Below are 20931 nucleotides of genomic sequence, written 5' to 3'. Positions count from 1 at the left end.
GCCGTTGACGTTAATCATACGCATCCTAATACCCAATTCTTGGATTTTGAGTTTAGAATATTTTTTTGTTTAGGAACATCAATTTTTGAAGAGTACATTTCCTCGACAATCAACGATTTAAATTTTTTTTTAAAGGATTATCACCAACTCTTGAACCAATTACATTCAAGAATATATCTTCATTGAAAATCAAGCCGATGTTTTTAAATATTTTGCCTCTAACTATATCATTATGTTGTGTTATAAAAAAAGTATATATAAAAATCCACATTTCGATAAAAAAAAATAATTTTACAAAAATCCAAGTTTGGATTAAAAAAATAATTTTATTAAAATTCACGTTTGGATTAAAAAAATAATTTTATTAAAATCTATGTTTCATAATATATAGAATAATTTTATAAAATTTCACGTTTGGATCAAAAAATAATTTTATAAAAATTCACTTTTGGTTAAAAAAATAATTTTATAAAAATCCACGTTTGGATAAAAGAATTATTTTATAAAAATACAATTTTGGATAAAAAAATAATTTTATAAAAATCCATGTTTGGATAAAAAAACATAATTTGATAAAAATCCACGTTAGATTCAAAAATTAAAATTAAAAATAATTTTATAAAATTTCATGTTTGGATAAAAATATAATTTGATATAAATCCATGTTTTGATAAAAGAAATAATTTTATAAAACTCCACGTTTGGATAAAAAACAAATTTTATAAAAATCTACATGAAAAATCCATATGAAAAATTAATTATAAAAATCCACGTTTGTATTAAAAAACTTATTTTATAAAAATTCACATTTGGATAAAAAATGACTTTATTAAAAAATCAACGTGTGTATGAAAAACTAATTTTATAAAAACCCAAGTTTGGATAAGAAACTAATTTTATAAAAATGAAAAAATAGTTTATAAAAAATCTTAATTATTGTTTTTTTTTTTTTTGAAAATTATTTTTAATTTATTTTTATTTTTAAATTGAAAACCGCGATTTCCTTAAAAATTGCTTTTTTAATATTTTCTCAAGTAACGTCAACATAGATTTTAAGAATATCAGCAAGGACAACTTCGACCTGGATTTTTAAGAATTATTTTAACAAGGACTATATCAAGCTGGTATTATTTACATATTTTTCAAGGGTTATAATTAAATATGTTTTTAAGTATCGAAGTGGTTTTTTTAATATTTTTTATAGAATTATCAATCCACTTTTTTATATTTTTAAGGACTATGATATAACGAAGTTTTTTTTTAATATGCTTTGAATGATCTCCACTTTCTTAAAATATTACGAAAGTGAACGGACTACGAATGTGGGTTTAATAATATATTTTCAAGGACTACTAATGCGAATTTTTTAGAATCCTTTTTCAAGGACCAGCAAACAACGAGTATTCTCAAGGACTAAGAAATAACGTGGATTTCTTTAAAAATATTTTTCAACATCAACAACACGGTTTTTTTTCATATTTTTTACAAATATTTTTCAGAAACATCAATGTGATTTTTTTATATTTTTCAAGGACTATCACAAAACGTGAATTAATAAAAAATATTTTTTCAAGGACTATCATAAAACGTGGATTAATAAAAAATATTTTTTCAAGGACTATCACTAAATGTGGATTTTTAAAAAAAATATTTTTTCAAGGACTATCACTAAATGTGGATTTAAAAATATATTTTTTCAAGGACTATCACAAACCTGGATTAAAAAAAATTATTTTTCAAGGACTATCACAAAATGTGGATTAGTAAAAATATTTTTTCAAGGACTATCACAAAACGTGGATTAATAAAAAATATTTTTTCAAGGATTATCACAAAACGTGGATTAATAAAAAATATTTTTTCAAGGACTATCACAAAACGTGGATTAATAAAAAAATATTTTTTCAAGGACTATCACAAAATGTGGATTACTAAAAATTTTTTTTCAAGGACTATCACTAAATGTGGATTTAAAAAAATATTTTTTTCAAGGACTATCACAAAACGTGGATTAATAAAAAATATTTTTTCAAGGACTATCACAAAATGTGGATTAGTAAAATTTTTTTTTCAAGGATTATCACAAAACGTGGATTAATAAAAAAATATTTTTTCAAGGACTTTCACAAAACGTGGTTTAATAAAAAATATTTTTTAAGGATTATCACAAAACGTTTATTAATAAAAAATATTTTTTGATTTTCTCAGAAATCTGTTTTTATAATTTTTAAATAATATCTTGCCAAAGTACTTCAATGAGGATAAGTTATTAAAATATTTTTTCCAAGTGACAAAAAAAAATGTTTTTTAATAGGACTTTTTTAAAGGAATTTATTAAAAATATTTTTTTAAGGATTATAGAAAAAACTTTTTTGAATATTTTGAAATTACTATCAATAGTTGTATTTTTTTCTTTCGAAGACTATTTTCACTATATATATACACTATATACTTTAAAATTATTTTGAAAGGACTTTTTAATGTCATCAAAAAGTGAGGACTTCAAGAGAATTTTTACAAAAAAAGGAAAATTCAAGGATTAAAAATAAGGTTTTTCAAGAATATTTTTTCGAGGAACCTCGAGCATATTTTTAAAGACGATCAACGTGTATTTATTCTAGATCCATCAACGTTAATTTTCCTTTTTTATTTGAAAAAAAAAATCAAAAGGAATGTTTGAAAATTTTGTTGAAGAAACTCTTTCGAGTTTTTTTTTAAGTATTTCGTTAAAAAATTGCATCGAGGATCCTAAAAATTGACCGTGTTAAGAATTTTTTTGTAGCATATTCTTTTACAAGGACCTCCGCGTTTTCAAGGACTCGAAACTTTAATGTATGTTTTTGGGGACTCTCTACATGAATTTCTAAGAATTTGTTTCAAGGACTCTTAACGTGGAATCTTTATAATTAAAAATAAAAATATTTGGTACCTACAGCCGTAATATGCACTCCGTAAAAACGATATTCAGGGAAATATATGAAATACAGCTCAGAAATATCTTTGCCAAATTTTATCGAGATCGGTTCTGATTTGGATATAGCTCCCATATATATCTTTATCCGATTTCAAATTAATTGTGCACCAAATGGGCAATACAAGTCCGAATTTAAAATATACAAATTCTTCGACATATTTAGTCCTTTGAACTTTAAATTATAATTATAATCATAGCGTGTATGATCGAATTCTCCCATAAAAACTTTTAATTGTTATGCGGAGCTCTACTAAATTAGTAAAGTGGTGTAGGGTATCATAAAGTCGGCCCCGCCCAACTTTAAGACTTTCTTTACTGTTTTTTTTTTTTTTTGAAGTCGCTACCGAACCCATGTCAATTTTTGAAGAATACTTTTGGAGGATCGTTAAATTGTTTTAAAGATTTTTTTACGGACTAACCAAATCGTCAACGTGGATGCATTTACAATATTTATGAATATGGATTATATATGACTATTTTCTTAAAGGACTATCAACGCTATCAATATATATTTTTTGAACAATTTCGGAACACCGAAACCATCAACGTGATGTTGAGTTATTTTCTTGAGAAGACTTCTGAAATACACAAAACTTTCCGATATTATTCATTATTTCCTCGAATAAAAAATGGACGCACGAGCATGAAGGCGTATACGTATCGCCTGTCAATCATACGTTGGATTCCCCGAACAAGATTTGTATTCTAATTATTTATAAGACAAATAACGTGTTTGGGAATGACGTAAAATTCCGGGCGGCGTCGTGTTTCCCCTACATAAATTGTCTGGGAATTTTGGTAGTATAGATAATGTTTTTCTTTTCAAAAAAAATATAAATAAATAAACAAAAATAACAAAAAAATAAATTTTATTTCGAAAAAATTTGGAAATTTAATTTTTAGCATTTTTTTTTATTTTGTTCAAATTATTAATTAAATAAAAAATAATAATAAACAACTTTAATAAAATATTTCCCTTGAAATTTTGCAAATTTAATTTTTTGAAAACATCTTTTTAAGTTTTTTTTTGAATTATTAATTATACAATAAAAATAAATAAATTTTAAATAATAATAATAGAATATTTTCCCCTGGAATCTTGGACATTTAATTTTTGGAAATTTATTTTTCAATTTTTATTTAAATTATTAATTGTTGTTGATTAAAAATAACTCTCACTGTAGTTTTTTGTGAAAAAACCCCCGCTATTTAATTTAGAAGGTTACCACCTTGAAGAAATATTTATTTTTCTTCTTTCGAAAACATCATTTGATATTATTTTCTTAAGAATGGCGATGACGATGATGTTGATGCTGATGCCGATGGGAGGGATATCAAAGAACGAAAAATGTTTCATTATTTTTTCCCACAATGTGACCAAGTTGTTGGCGTCCATCATCAATCATTCAGTTGAGACTCACGAGTGTTTTCTTTCGTTTGTTATTTTTTTTTCTCAACATATTTTTTTCCTTTTTCTTAACAGCGACCATTTGTATTGAAAAGTGCACGACGTGTACATAAATATTTAGCCAACAAAACGACCATCATTGAGAAATGTAATGATAGAACATTTGTCAATGTTTAATTTTTTTGGGGGGTTTCTTTTTTTGTAGGGTTTTTCTCAATTGAAAATAGAAAATACGCAAAATCGAAATAAAAAATTGTAGGCAAATATAAATAATGTCAATATAAAATTGTGGGGACGTAAAAGAGCCTAGATTTTTTTTTAGATGCTAATATATGCACGTATTAGTGGCAATGACCTCAAAAATGAAATGCAAAACATCTTTTGGGGTTCGGATAATCGACAATGACTTGGTTTTAATGTGAAATTTTAAAGTATATAAGAATTCCTTAGTAGCGTATAAGTGCTGTCGTCACTCATACGCAGTGAGGACCCATTTGAGGACTTTATTTTAATACTATAGTAGTGGATATTTTAACTTTTTTCATTCAAGTACTAATTATGAAAGCGAGACAAATGAATTATATTTTTAATAGACTACACTATTAGTCCTTTAGATATTGTAGACTAAATTAATAAAACAATCATGGCTGGCAATAGTTTCAAAGAAAAGGGATTTCTTATAATTGCGCAGAACGCCTGAACTTTAAAAAATATCATAAACGTGATTGCTTTTTTTTGGCAATTTTTAGGACTTCAAATGAATTTTAGACATGATTTCTTGTAAGGATAATCAAAGGATCATTTAAATAAAAAAATAATTTTTTTCAAGAAAATTTTTCCGAATATCTATAACTTTTTTTTTAAATAAATAATAAAGGATTTTTTTTAATGCAATTTTTAAGGCTACTAAAAATATATTTAAGGACAATCAGGCAGCCGATAAGACCATCAACACACATTTTGCATTTTTTTTAAGATAACTGAAAGAGAATCTTTAAAATATTATTATTTAATAATTCAACGAATTTTTCGTTTCAATAATTTCTTGAAAAAAAAATTATGGTTTATTTAGCAGAACATCACAAAGAAAAATACCAGAACTAATCGTCTTACAAATGAGGTTATCGATGGCGTATAAGTGTTGATGTAAATCATACGCAGCGAGCACCCAAATTTTATTTAGCATATTTTTTTAGAACCACGAACGGGGTTTTTTCAGAAACATATTTTTATTGAATTTTTAAAAATATTTTGGATTTGCAAGACCATGGACAATGATTTTTTTTTAAATGTTTCCTTGCAAAACCATCAAAGGGGATTTAAATTATACAGCCTATTAGCATTGAAAAAAAAAAAAGAAATTGGAAGAATTTTTGAAAATATTTTTTAAAGCTACAAAATTAAATGTTGAAATTTTTTTTCCAAAATGTATTCTAATCAGCCATATGCTAGATAGGGTATGTATCATTTGATACGTTCAAAACGTACCTAGACGAAGTAGCGGTTTTAGGCTCAGAAGAAGTGAAGCGATATTGCCCATCTCCGAACTCGATCTAAGTTTGATAGTAATATTACGATGTACCAAGTTTGGACCAAATCGGATACACCCTCTGAGAGTTATCGTGCACCCCAGGCAGCAGACGGAAGAAAGCACGGACATGGCAAGATCGACTCCAAATGTCCTGAAACGGATTTGTTCCAAAGAGACTTAGGGTTTAAAACCGCTATTTCGATGAGGCATTTTTTGGCCGTATTAAATGATACATACCCTATTTAGCCATATTTCTGAGGGTATAATAATGGAAGCTTAAATGAAGCATACATCCATTGGCCTGAAGAGCACAACCTCTTTCTCTATATGTGAGCTGAAGGGTATAAGGTTTAGTTGAAATAAACTACCTTCGTAAGAGGTGATCTGAATGGAACCTCTTTCAACTGACAAAGCAAACCTCCTTCCAAACCTGAATATGTATCTATATTTCCATTAGTAAGAGAGAAACGAGCAGGCGGATTTTTATGTTTTTTTCCTGAGAGGATTTTGAATCTCATCAGGTAAAAAAGTTTATCTCGGGGTTATCTCGGGGTTTAAGCGAAATATGGACCTAATACAGGAAGGAGCTTTAGTTGAAAAGGTTTTTATCCATCCATCCTAATCTGATCAGAGTAAGAACTTATTTTTGGCATTTTTATTGATTGTCTATTTTTCCACACCTAATTAACGGAATGACCTCAGAAGTAATTTTGATATATAGTTTTCAAATACTCTCTGAAATATAATCCTTCCTTAGCTATTCAAAATATTGACCTATTGTTTTTTTTTAATTGAAGAGTGAAGCAGGGAAGACCATGATCTCCTCATAAATTTCCTTAATTTTTGTTTAGGGATATATGAGTTTGTTTTTTTTCTATAGGCAATTTTATCATATTTTGAATAATGTCTTTCTATATGAAGTCTGAACTTATATTTACAATTTTTTTTAACAACACGTGAAAAAGCAGCTAAGTTCTGTCGGGCCGAACTTTTAACATCCTCCACCATTTTGAAGAAACTTGATAAATTTCCAAAAAAAACTGTCGAAGAATACCGCTTAAAGAAAACTCCTTATATGGGGGCTATACAAAGACGTGGTTCTGCATAAGTAATTTTTTGTCATCGGCTGCAGTACCCATTACGAACATTAAATACGAAATTTGAAACAATTCAAAATTACCATTTTTTTGATTATATTTTAATAATTAAAACTGCAGGATTCGTGTATTTAAAATAGGATCAGACTGTAATGAAACTACATTTTCCAAATGGTTCGTAGGTTGTCATAACCAATTCAGTCCGTTTCTTTTGAATTATTTTACGTTTTCTCCCCTAACATTTCAAACGAAATAAACATATTTTTCTTGTTCACATTTGCCGATCGCAAGAAAAGCAATATTTCTTAGATTTCCCATTAATTGACGCAATTTTCATCACGAATAACATTTGTAAGCTATAAATTTTCAAATGAGTCCGACAAACAATAATTGCGAATAAAATTGCTTTTCAATATTAAAATTCAAAAATTAATAGATATTTTCTGCCTATATTGTGTAAAACATGCTCACCGTACGTACCATGTGACGTATGATTGTTTATAATAAGTATACGTCACAATGACCGCTATTTATAATAAATTCAATAAAACCAGAACAATAAACACCCTTTTCTCTAAGAAAATTCACCAATTACAATTCTATTGAAACACAAAAATTTCTCAGTATTATTTACACTAAATTAATAATACAAATATTTATAAATAATATTATATAAATATACCTCTATGTAAATTGGATAATATGAAAAATTAATACGATTTTTAGAATAACAAGACCAAGAAGCACATCAACTACAACAACAATGCTATCAACAAATAAAATTGACGTAAACATGAACTCATTATTAAGAATTTTCTAAATGGGATTAACACAAAAATATTGAGAAAGAATACCGTTATGGGAAATTAATTGTTTTTGGGCGAAATAATATTTTGCAGAATGTGTGACAAGAAAAAGAGAAACACACGTACGTGCATTAATGCAAAAGAAATGTTAATTGAGGTCGGAAGAAAAATTCAATGAAATTTATTAAAGAAAAAGAAGGTACAAATAAGGATTTTTATTTTTTAAAATTTTCATTGAAAAAAATTAAAACCGAAATATTTCAGTGACGAACTTTAAAAAAACTAACAATTTTCGAAATAAAAAAATATATATTTAAGAGAATACATTTTTTTATATAAATTTGCAATAAAATACTCAGACAAGGGTAGTTCTAAAAAATCGTGAAACCTTGCTATCATAAATTTGGCAATACAGAAAAAACGTTTACATTTACTGAAAGTGCCTTTTGAACCAAAAAGGCATAAGGTTCACATGTACTAATATGAACCATTGAGATTTTTTTTTTGCTTTCTAATTTGAAAAGATTCATAGTATTTGAGATTAGTCAGGAGGTAATTACCAAGAGCTTAGCAAAAATGGATAGAATTCTTTTTTTGAAAAATGAAAAAAATCGGTTTCGGTAAGGTAAGTACAGAAGTGATTAGCTCAAACCTTTTCACAAGAATATTACAATTAAGCTCTATGTTTGTATAGAAAGACGTCCACTGAAAGTCCGCTAAAATGATACTGTCCTGGGAATAAAAAAATCGAAAATGTGATCTGTAGAAGTTAAGCCTTCTTGCTAAATTTTCTGGGGAGAAAATGTCCATTAAAAAATCAAGAAAAATGATGAGGGCTGGTGGAATTTTCCGAGACCATGTTCTTCCTTTCTTCTAATAGATAAAAAATAGAAATTGCCAAGGTGTATCCATATTTGGAACAGCTAAAAAGGGAGGATGATACTTTAGAAAGAAACAGTAAACTGCAGTGCCATTTTGGGTCACCCCGTTGATCAGGTGTGATAGGAAAAGACAACGTTTCTTTAAAAATGAGACAAATGAGTTCATACTTTAAGGATATATTTAGATATGTGTAGAAATCCTTTCGGCTACAACTCTTTACACATTTACCAAAATAGGTCCAGATGGTTCATGGTAAGATTCTAAAACCTCTTGGGAAAAATTCTAAGAAAATAATCATATTTCTGACTCTCCCAAAAAATGGCAAGAGATGTGAAACTTTTCTGCCTTCAGCTCGCTTGTAGAAGAAAGAGCCCCCTTCCGCTCTCCTACAGAGAATGGGGCTCCTTTCAGCTCGCCAATATTGAGGGATACGTATACAGAAGGAGGTCGCCTTTAGTGCACCTTCAGTTCGCCTATAGAGAGGGATGTCACCTTCAGCTCATAGATGAAGGCATCCTCCAGCTCGCCTATAGAGAAGGAAGCCCTCTTTTCAGCTCTTCTATAGAAAAGGAGATTGCATTGCATCGTATACAGAGGAGGAGGTCGCCTATAGAGAAGGAGTTCGCCTTCAGCTTGCCTATAGAGAAGGAGGTCGCCTTAAGCTCGCATATAGAGAAGGAGGTCGCCCTTCAGCGTGCCTTCAGCTTGCATATAAAAAGGGAGTCCCCTTTCAGCTCGCCTTCAGAGAAGAAGGTCGCCTTCAGCTTGCCTATAGAGAAGTAGGCCTCGCCTACAGAGAGGGACAGGAATGTCGTTTTCAACTCGCGTATGCAGATTGGTTTCTTCCAAGTTCGGCTATGGAGATAGGCTCCCTTCAAGCTCGCCTTTGGAGATAGGCTCAATTCAAGCTCGCCTATGGAGATAGGCTCAATTCAAGCTCGCCTATGGAGATAGGCTCAACTCAAGCTCGCCTATGGAGATAGGCTCAACTCAAGCTCGCCTATGGAGATAGGCGCCCTTCAAGCTCTCCTATGAGAGATAGGCTCCCATTCAAGCTCGTCTATGCAGATAGGCTCCCTTCAAGCTCGCCTATGGAGATAGACTACCTCCAAGCTCGGCTATGGAGATATGCTCCCTTTCAAGTTCGCCTATGGAGATAGGCTGCCTTCAAGCTCGCCTATGGAGATAGGCTCCCTTCAAGCCGCCTATGGAGATAGGCTCCCTTCAAACTCGTCTAAGGAGATAGGTTCTCTTCAAGCTCGGCTGTGGAGATAGGCTCACTTTTAAGTTCGTCTATGGAGATAGGCTTCACTCAAGCTCGCCTATGGAGACAGGCTTCCCTTTCCATTGGAGAAAAATAAAACACCCTTCAAGAGACAGGCTTCCTTTAGGCTCGCCTATGAAGACCATTTCTCTCCCTCCAAGCCCGCCTACTTTGCGATGTAAACTTTAAAAACGTCGATGCAAGTCTGCTCTATTTTAAGCTTTAGCTTTTTAGCGATGATGAAGGCTTGCGGTTTTTTTTGTATCGTACAGTGTAATGCATCCTTATTTGCAGGACATTTCATTCTCTTTATTATACCCTCCATCATAGTATGGGGGGTATATCTAGTTGGTCATTTCGTTTGTAACACCTCCAAATATAAATTTTAGACTCCAAAGTATATATATATTCTTGATCAGCATAGAATTCTATGTCGATTTAGCGATGTCCGTCCACCTATCCGTCTGTGGAAATCACTCTAGCTTCCGAACGAAATGAAGTAGGTTGATAAAATATTACTCAAAAGTATATTATGTCTGCAGAACTTTTGGTATTGAAAATGGGCCATGTAGGTCCACCTTTTGGTATAGTCCCCATAAATTCGTACCTCCTTATTTTCGGTATTTTGGTGATTTTTGCGACAATATTAATCGGAATTGTTTCAAATTTGGTACTTGAAGTTTTAAATGAATACTACAGCCTATGACAGAAAATTGTCTGTGCAAGTTTACGTCTTCGTAATGCCCTCATATAACTGTACCTCCAGATATTCGGTACTTTGTTGATTTTAGCGACATTATTCATAGGAATTGTTTCAAATTTGGTATTTGAAGTTCGTAATCGGTACTACAGCCTAAGACAGAAAATTGTCTGTGCAGGTCCACGTCTTCGTATAGCCCCACATAAGGGTACCTCCCGATATTCGGTATTTTTGATATGATTTTGCGACATTATGTACCGGAATTATTTCAAATTTCATTTTGGAAGATCCTAATGGGTACTACAACCTATGCAAAAAAAATTGCCTGCACAGGTCCGCGTCTTCGTATAGCCACCATATAACGGTAGCTCCCGATTTTCGGTATTTTGATGATTTCAGCAACATTATTCATCGGAATCGTTTCAAATTGCATATTTGAAGTTCGTAATGGGTACTACAGCCTATGACAAAAAATTTCGTAAGGTCCACGTCTTCTTATATTCTTCATATATAGCAGTTTTCATTTAAGTGGTAGTTTCCGGAAGTTTTTTTTGAAAAATTTCAAGTTCCTTCCAAATTGTTGGAGGGTTTTAAAGCTTTTGCTGCTTTTTTATGTGTTTGTTTTGCTCAGGGTTATTTATCCTTGTTGGCAGGACATTTCATTCCCTTTATTTTTGTTTATTTATTTCATTTTATTTTCTTCATTTTCTTTGAAATTTAATTATTTTGGAAGCTGTCTTAAAATTACCACATAAGTGAAAGACTAATAACATAACAAATTATATGAAAATACAACACATTTAAATATTTTAACACTTGTTAATATAAATAAAATAACTACATATTTATGCATGAAAATTTCAAAAAAAAAAATAACAATCGAAAAATTTGGATGCTCCGCAAGAAGTGTGCAATGGATGGCAGAGTAAACATTCTGGTCTTTCAACACAAAAATAAAAATAATTGAAATTAAATTTTCAGTTTTTTTTCTGATACTGCCATGTTTGAAAACAACCAAAAAATTTATATAGTAAACAATATTTATATATATATATATATTTTTAAATAATTTATTTTTTACGATTATTGTAATTATTTGAAAATTGTTAATTTTTTTGGTGAGAAATGGAATAAAGTGCTCGAAAATGAAAATTCACACAATCAAAGCATTCTTTGGCATTCGTTTGTTGGGATACAATTTAAAAATATATGTGTATATGTGTGTGTGCTTTTTTTTAGATTTTATTTTGAAGGTGTGCACTTTTGGAATGTCTATGAATACGAATTTTTGTTTTTAAATTTAGCGCACAAAAAAAAAGAAATAAATAAATAAATATAAAACAATTTGGTGTGAAAAGCGCAAAAGAGTATATATATTTATAAAGCGTAGTAGAGTATTTTCAAGTCCCCCCCTCAGAAGCAGCAGCACACGGGAGGAGAAAGCATTTTGAAACCACCATATGGATGGTTTTTCAATATTTTAATATTTTTTTTTAATTTTATTTTTATCTACATTGAAAAAAAAAAAACATAATCTTATGAAAGTTTATGCATAATGTGAGTAGAACACATATTATGTATGTAGGTATGTATGGTTGTATGCTAAACAAAAATAGTTAGAGATATAGAAAGAGAGAGATACGTACGATCTGTCAATCAGGATGGAGGCCTCCTGTTCTTTAAACCTGTAAGGGTTATAACAAATAACAACACAATGAACGTTTTGATTGTATCACAAAGAGAGAGAGAGAGTTATGTATTTTCATTTTAAGACAAGAGAAGATTTAGAAAAGAAAAACAGAAACAACAAAACGGGATCCGCTTACAGATCCCTTAAGAATTTGTTTTGCTATTTTAACAATAAGCCAAAAAAAGTAACTAAATATTTGTTTACAGTTGTTTTTTTTTTAATTTTTAAATATTTATTTTTCGCATTTTTATTTAATTTTCATTTATTTGCATTTTATTTTTTTTTTGTATTTTGCTTTAAAGCATGGCGTTTAATTTGTAAATATCTACAGCTGGAAAAGCATAAAATTATTTTTTTATTTACAACAGAAATAAATGGAAAACCAAAGAGAAAACAAAATGGGAAATAAAAACAAAAAAACCCAAAATATATGTACAAAAACAAGTGAAGAAAAAACGCAATAACACAAAAAACCATTTGAAATAGATAAAGTACATCCAAATCATGTTTAATGTAGCAGGAAACGGAAAGCGGATACTCAAAAAAAGGGCCACACAACAAAAACAAACAAACAAATAACATTTACATCAGAAGCTCTTAAATTATTCACTTAAATTTTATAGATTTATGCTTATCATTTAGCTTTGGGAAAATTTAATGTTTAACAGAAAAATATCACTAATTAAAAAAAAAAAAATAAAAACTCAGGGGTATAAAAATCAATTAAAAATAAATTCTTGATTAATATTTTTTTTCACAAAAAAAAAAAAAAAAAAAAAAAAAATCATTTAAAAACTTAGTAAAAAATTAAATGGAGACATAAATTAATCAAAATAAAATGCTGATTTAAAATTATAGAAAAATGTTATTTCAACTATTAAGTTATTGTCGCCACACAGTGATTCAGAGTAAGAATTTTCTGGCCAAAACCCCAACCATTGATGGGTATAAAAAACTATATAAAATAATGTAAGAGTGTGGGCATGAAGTTAACATTTTAATAACAAAAAAAAAATTAAGTTCGGTCGGGCCGAACTATGAATACCCTCCGCCATTCGGGACGAATTTGGCAATATTAAAAAAAAAAAACAAGTAAAAAAGCTGTAAGTTCGAACTATGAACACCCTCCATCATTTGAAACTAATTTGGCAAATGTCAAAAAAATAAAATCCGTTAAAAATTCTGTGAAAATCTTAAAAATACCAAATGTATTTTTCCGATGAATAATGTCGCTAAAATCATCAAAATACCGAATATCGGAGGTACCGTTATATGGGGGCTATACGAAGATTTTCACGTGCACAGAACATTTTCTGTCATAGGCTTACAAACTTCAAATACCAAATTTGAAATAGTTTCGGTAAATAATGTCCCTAAAATCATCAAAATGCCCGATATCGGGAGGTGCCTTAGGATGTAGTATCCATTACGAACTTAAAATACCAAAGTTGAAACAATTCCGGTAAATAATGTCGCTAAAATCAACAATGTACAGAATATCGGGAGGTGCTGTTATATGGGGGCTATACGAAGATTTGGACGTGCACAGAACATTTTCTGTCTTAGGCTGTAGCATCCATTTCGAACTTCAAATAACAAATTTGAAATAATTCCGGTAAATAATGTCGCTAAAATCCTCAAAATACCGAATATCGGGAGGTACCGTTATATGGGGGTATACGAAGATTTGGACGTGCACAGACAATTTTCTGTCATAGGCTGTAGCATCCATTTTGAACTTCAAATAACAAATTTGAAACAATTCCGGTAAAAAATATCGCTAAAATCATGAAAATACCGAATATCGGGAGGTCCCTTTATTTTGGGGCTGTACGAAGACGTGGACCTACATGGCTCATTTTCTGTCTTAGAATGTAGTATCCATTACGAACTTCAAATACCAAATTTGAAACAATACCGGTGAATAATGTCACTAAAATCAACAAAATACCGAATATCGGGAGGTTCCGTTATTTGGGGGCTATATGAAAATGAGGGGGCTATATCAAAATGAGGGGGCTATAACATGGCCCATTTTCAATATCGAAAGTCCTGCAGACATAATATACATTTGAGTAAAATTTTATTTATCAATCTACTTCATTTCGTTCGGAAGCTAGAGTGCTTTCCACAGACGGACAGACGGACAAACGAACGGACATCGTTGAATCGATATAGTATTTTTATACTTTGTCTAAAATGTATATTTCGAGGTGTTACAAACGGAATGGCAAACTTAATATACCCTCCATACTATTGTGAGGGGTATAAAAAAATTAAAACTTTCGTAATATTTTCGAAGACTAATAATGATATGGGTGGACTATGCGATAGTTGCCTTTAAAAAAGGCAAAATTAATGATCAAACGGTTAACACAAAGGTTTTTTTGGGTCAGCTACCACTTTAGGTCGAATTCAAATTTTAATATACCAGCACTTGCCAAAGCCGAAAAAGACATAGGTGATTTTTTAGAGGGTAATATCTGAACGGGCATTCTGTTGGCCCATATACACTTTTTGTCTGCAGTGATCTGTTAGTTTAACTTTGTTTTTATTACCGTGTATACAACTTTGGATTTCTCTTATTGATTAACGTGCAAGAACACTAGCGGAAAATTTTGTGGGATTACAGCAAATAATGGACCTATAATTTCAATTTTTGGTTAGTGAAAGTAGATCTCCCAGAAGACCATGTAGATTCAATCTGAATTATTCTCACAGTGGCATATCTTCATATTACTCTCTATTAAAACTTTGCAATCCTGGCGACTAAGTGATCATTCGCGGCTTTTCAAGCTTTTTGATATGACAACTTTGGTGGATTATTTTTTTTAATTTTTGCATAAAAATATATTTAAAAAAAAAAAATACTTTAAATTTTATTAAACCTGAAAAAAATTCTAAGAAACATTTTAAAAATTTACCTAGATTTTGAAGAAAATCCTATGATATTATTAGTCCGACAAAGAAAAATTTTTAAATTAAAGACATTTTGGGCAGCTAACCAGAATGACATTTTTAGGCGGGACGGGGTTATATCAAAAGTCCGCACATTTGTATTAAAATTTTTCGAGAAAAATTGTCGGTGTGACCAGGACCGATTTTCTGTGAATAAATTATTTTTTTTTATTTGAGTTTTGCTATTTAGGGCATAAAGAACGGGTTTTATATTCTATGTCTCTTTGGGCCGATCCTGGATATTTGGGAGTGGTGTGCACGATAACTCTCAAAACAAGTATCTCAATTGTTCCAAAGTCGGCACAACTACCTCTTCCGCAAAATATCAAAATTTGTAAACAGTTATATTTTTCATATAAATGAAAGGGAGTATCCACCCTCAGCCATATGGCTAAAAAGGATATATATCATTCAATACGGCCAAAACGTACCTCATCGATAGAACGGTTTAATACCGTAGGTGTCTTTGGACCAAATCCGTTTCATGACATTTGCTGTCCGTCTAGAGGTCTGTTTGACTGGCAGATTCGCACGACAACATTCGAAGGCAGTATCCGATTTGGCCCCAATTTGATACTTCATATTCAGATCGAGTCCGGAAATGGGCAACATCGGTCCATCCTTCTGGTACATCCTCACAAATAGTTGAAATTTTCAAAGAAAACCATTTACCTCATAGAAAGGGAAAGAATCATTCGATTTTGTGGAAACTTTGTAAATCCCAATATTTTTGCGAGTGATAGGTCAGGTGCGAAAATGGATAATATTGGTGCACTGCATCAAGTACCTACCCCAAAAAGGGTCAAAATTTTGAATAATTATAATTTTTATAAACTGTGATGTAATAGTCCGATTGTCTACAAATTACACACATTACAATATTTTTATTTAACCAAAGTGTGGTGTGAAGGTGGAAAATGGCGATTGACTCTTTCTGATACCTCGCCCACAAAGGGTCAAAATTTTGAAAGCCCACGATGCTCATAAAATCCGAAATTGACATCCGATTCCATTCAGACTTGCTGCATTTCTATATTTCCATCAACACAAGATCAGTTGTAAAGATGGTTGAGCTCGTACCATTCCTTCTGGTACCTCCCCCCAACAAAGGGTCAAAGTTTTGAATAACCAAAACTACTAATACAAGATAAGATAAAAATAACAAGGAAAGAAGCTGTACGTTCGGCCGGCCCGAACTTTGAATACCCCCCACCATTTGGAACGAATTTGGAAATTTTCAAAAAAAAAAAAAATAAAATAAAATAAAATCCTTTAAAAATTCTCTTAAAATCTTAAAAATACCATATAGCCGTTATATTGGGGTCTATACGAAGGCGTGGACCTGCATAGGCAACTTTTGACATAAGCCATTACAATATTCAAATATTAAACTTTAAAAAATATCCGGTAAATAATATAGCCAAAATCATCAAAATACAGAATACAGAGAGGTACCAATATATATTATATACCAAAACGTGGACCTGCACAGACAATTTTCTGTCCTAGGCTGCAGCATCCATTGCAAACTCAAAATAACAAATTTGAAACATAAATTACCAAAATACCGAAAATAGGTAGGCACCATGAGAGCTATACCAAAACGTCGACCTACTTGGCCCACTTTCAATACCAAAATCCCTGCAGACATAATATATATTTGAGCAAAATTTTATCATCCTACTTCATTTCGTTTGGAAACTCGAGTGATTTCCACAGTCGGACACACATAGCTAAATCAACATAGCATTTTATCCTGGTCAAGAATATATATACTTTGTGGGTTCTGAAATGCATATTTCGAGGTGTTACAAACGGAATGACAAACTCAATATACCCTCCATACTATGGTGGAGGGTATAAAAATATTGAATTTGCTTACTCAGTTATGCAACCCTTTGAGTAAATGATCGATATAATCGAAGAGAATATTTCGAATTATAAAAGTGGTCATATTTTAATGAAAAAAATTGATTTTCCTATCCCATTAAGAATTTTGAATATATATAATATGATATTTGAAGTTTTTAATATTTATTAATTTTTTCCAAGTCTAAATATTAATATTTTTAAATAAAATGTGATGTCCTGTTCTCATTGAAAATAAAATATATTCTTCGAAATTTTTGAATGAATTTGAATGGCTGGCAAATATAATTATTGTTTTCTTTCTTACAAAAAAATTACAAATAAACAATAGTTGTATTTGTTTAAGCACATATAAAAATGCAACAAATTGTTTTACTGCCAACTATTTTTTTTTGCCGACAACAATTGACCATATGTTGCAGCAAAGTGATGACAATTTCGTAGTTAAAAAAAACACACACACATACACCCATACATATTTTCCTCGTTTGAAATCAACAACATTCCAGCCGGCCAGATGTTTGGAATTCCTGACATGTTAGCCACGGAATAATAACAATAAAATCACTTTATTTATATTAAATGTTGTGGAGGAATGGTGGAGTCCAAAAAAAAAAACCAAAACAAGGAACATATATGCAGACAAACACACACCCACACACATACCGAGAGAGAGAGGGAGAGAGAGAGAGGGAAACACACACACGCGACGAACATAGAATTGAATGCGTAAATATTCAATTGCTGCATAATTAAATTGAATTGAAACAATTGGTATGTGACAATGGTGGGCTTAATTAAATTGTAATATTGTACACACACACACACACATGCATACACATACATACAATATATACACTTGTGATATAGCCATACAGATACATGACCATTATTATTGCGAGAAATTGTGATGATGGTGACAGCGGTGATGATGTTGATGATGACGATGGCGATGATAATAATAGACCGGAAATGAAGTTATGTTGCGCATTGTTCGAAAGTGGGGGCACACGTGGCTTCCTAGGCCTTTGTTCTAGGAACTCTTTCGTCCTCCTGACCCTCCACCTCTTTCTCTAGGATTTTTATTTTCATAACCCTACTATACCAATATATGTATATGTATGTATGCACATATATTATTTTGGGGAGTTGTGGAAGGTTGGAAAATATGAATAAATGTTTAAGGTAATTTAAATATGCAACACGCGTACACTTTGTGGTGCTGCTAATTAATGCCGCACATTTAGCTAATTAATTTTGCCACTTAATATGAATTCGGAATTTTTTTGTACTGAATATTAATTTTTTGATAATTTAACATAAATATCAAAAATATACATATATAAATAAATGTATTTTGGAAAGGATGCCTAACCTAAAAGTAAATAGAAATTAAAATGTATGCGATTTTGAAAATTTAGAATTGGATTTGTACGCAATTAGATTTCAAGGAAATGGTAAAAGGGGGAAGGGGGTAATTTATTTAAAAAAATGTGTGAGCAAAGTTTGGAAGGGATTTGGTATATAGGTATTAATATTAAAGAGACAAAGTGATGTATACCAAAAAATAGAGGAGGTAAAAGAACGCTATCTACATATTGAATGTGACAATAATAAACAAGTAAAAAAGCTGTAAGTTCGGCCGGGCTGAACTCCAAACACCCTCCACCATTTCGAACGAATTTGTAATTTTCAAAAAAAATAAATCCTTAAAAAATTCTGTTAAAATTTTTAAAATACCGAATATACCCGTTATATTGGGGTCAATACGACGTGGACCTACATAGACATTGTTTGCCATTAGCCATTTCCATATTCAAATTCGAAACTTGAAATAAACGGTGACTAATGTAGCTAAAATCATCAAAATATCGTACCGTACCGTGCGAAGACCTGGACCAGCATAGACAATTTTCTATCACAGGCTATAGCATCCATTACGAACTTCTAATACGACATTTCAAACAATTTCGGTGAGTATTGTACTTAAACTCGTCAAAATACCGAATACAGGGAGGTACTGGTATATGGGCCCTATACGAAGACGTGGTCCTACATGGCCCATTTTCTGTCTCAGGATGTAGTATGGGCCATCTATTACGAACTTTAAATATCAATTTTGAAACAATTCCGGTAAATAATGTCGCTAAAATCATAAAAATGCCGCATATCGGGAGGAGCCGTTATATGGGGGCCATAAGAAGACGTGAACCTACATGGCCCATTTTCAATACCAAAAATTCTGGGCTTTTTGACATATATTGACCATTTGGTGCACAATTAACCCGAAATCGGTTAAAGATATATATGGGACCTATATCCAAATCTTAACCGATCTTCATAAAATTTGGCAGTGGCATTTCTAGGCTGTATTTGATAACTTGTACCAAATATCATTGTTGTCGAGTGCATGTTTCGAATGTGAGGGACTTAAAACCCCTAATCGGATGAAAAATATACATGCCAGCTATAGCTATACCTGAACCGATTTTCTCCAAATTTGATTGTTCTAGACTTAGTTCGGTCGGATATTCCAAAATTCAGGTCATTAGGACTTATATTGACCATTTGGTGCACAATTAACCCGGTTGAAGAGATATGGGAGGGAGCTGTATCTAAATCTGATCTGATCAATTTCTATAGGGTTCGCCCTTGGGCCAAACAAATATTTTTTGCGGATAATAAATGCGACCTGCATGTCCAAAAGTATGTAGCGGTCCACGGTTAGGTTTAGCTTTTGTAATTTGGTACCTCCGGTCTATAAGTATTTCGAAGTTTTTGGCAGATTTTTTTTTCGTTCAATGTGACATATTCCCAGAGTATTTCAACTTTACCGACAAAGAAAGTTTAATTTAGGTCCACAATGTGGACGAGCCTCCATGTAAAGGTATCTCCTGAAATCCATGATTTTAAAGACTCGACCGTAATAACCAAGATTAAAACTGAGTTTTATACCCTCCACCCTAGTATGTAGGATGTACTGAGTTTGTCATTCCGTTTGTAATACCAATATAAGTTATAGACCCCATAAAATATATATATATATTCCTTAGCAGCATAAAATTCTATGTGGATTTAGAGACCGCCATCCGCCTGTCTGTGAAAATCAGCTTTCGAATGAAGTGCTTTGTTAAAATTTTACTTAGATGTGTGTTAGGTCTGCAGGACTTTTGGTATTGAAAATGGCCTATTTAGGTCCACGTATATCCAAATTTAGTACCATTTAGTACTTTCCATACATATAAGTATAAATTTCGGAAACTACCTATATATCCTAATGCTACACTCCGTCAGTAAAGTTAAATTTAAAATTTCGTGATTCCTGCTCCATCCGTTGCTTAAAAATGAAATTGTACGAAATTTAGTACCGTTTGGTACTTTTCGCAAACATGAGTACACACTTCCAAAACTATCTCCTTACATCGACTCTGGTACCAAATGTAGTACCAAATGTAGTACGTTTTAGTACTTTTCGTATACTTATAGTGTGAAATTCCAAAACCCTCTGGTACATTCGTCATACACTCCATGCATGATCCTGAATCCAAATTTAAGAGTTCCAGCTCTACTACTTCTTCAAATACAAAGAACACCATATTTAGTACTTTTCGTACCGTTCTAGTACAAATTTCCAAATACCCAGCTTTATCTGAAAACTACGGACCAAGAGTCACCATAACCTAAAATTTCAAAGTCTCTTGTCCTAAGAGAAACTAAATAAGCTCCTCTGTGTATATGAACTTTAAATTATA

At 31.3% G+C, this 20931-nt stretch overlaps 1 protein-coding gene across 20 annotated transcripts in view; it reads right to left on the bottom strand.

Moving 5' to 3' along the window:
- Nucleotides 1-20931, bottom strand: part of LOC101888529 (cAMP-specific 3',5'-cyclic phosphodiesterase) — a 668201-nt gene that overhangs the window by 60778 nt on the left and 586492 nt on the right. For 17 of the 20 annotated variants that reach the window (XM_059121825.1, XM_059121826.1, XM_059121840.1 and 14 more), the window contains one exon: nt 12309-12347. The exons of the other annotated variants lie outside the window; for them this stretch is intronic. In XM_059121825.1, the coding sequence (XP_058977808.1) occupies nt 12309-12347 (39 nt within the window). The remainder of the gene's footprint in view (nt 1-12308; nt 12348-20931) is intronic. 20 annotated transcript variants of the gene reach the window in all.

This window comes from Musca domestica, unplaced genomic scaffold (assembly GCF_030504385.1).
Source record: "Musca domestica strain aabys unplaced genomic scaffold, Musca_domestica.polishedcontigs.V.1.1 2, whole genome shotgun sequence".
Taxonomy (NCBI): Eukaryota; Metazoa; Arthropoda; class Insecta; order Diptera; family Muscidae; genus Musca; species Musca domestica.
This window is presented reverse-complemented; position numbering and strand designations above follow the sequence as displayed.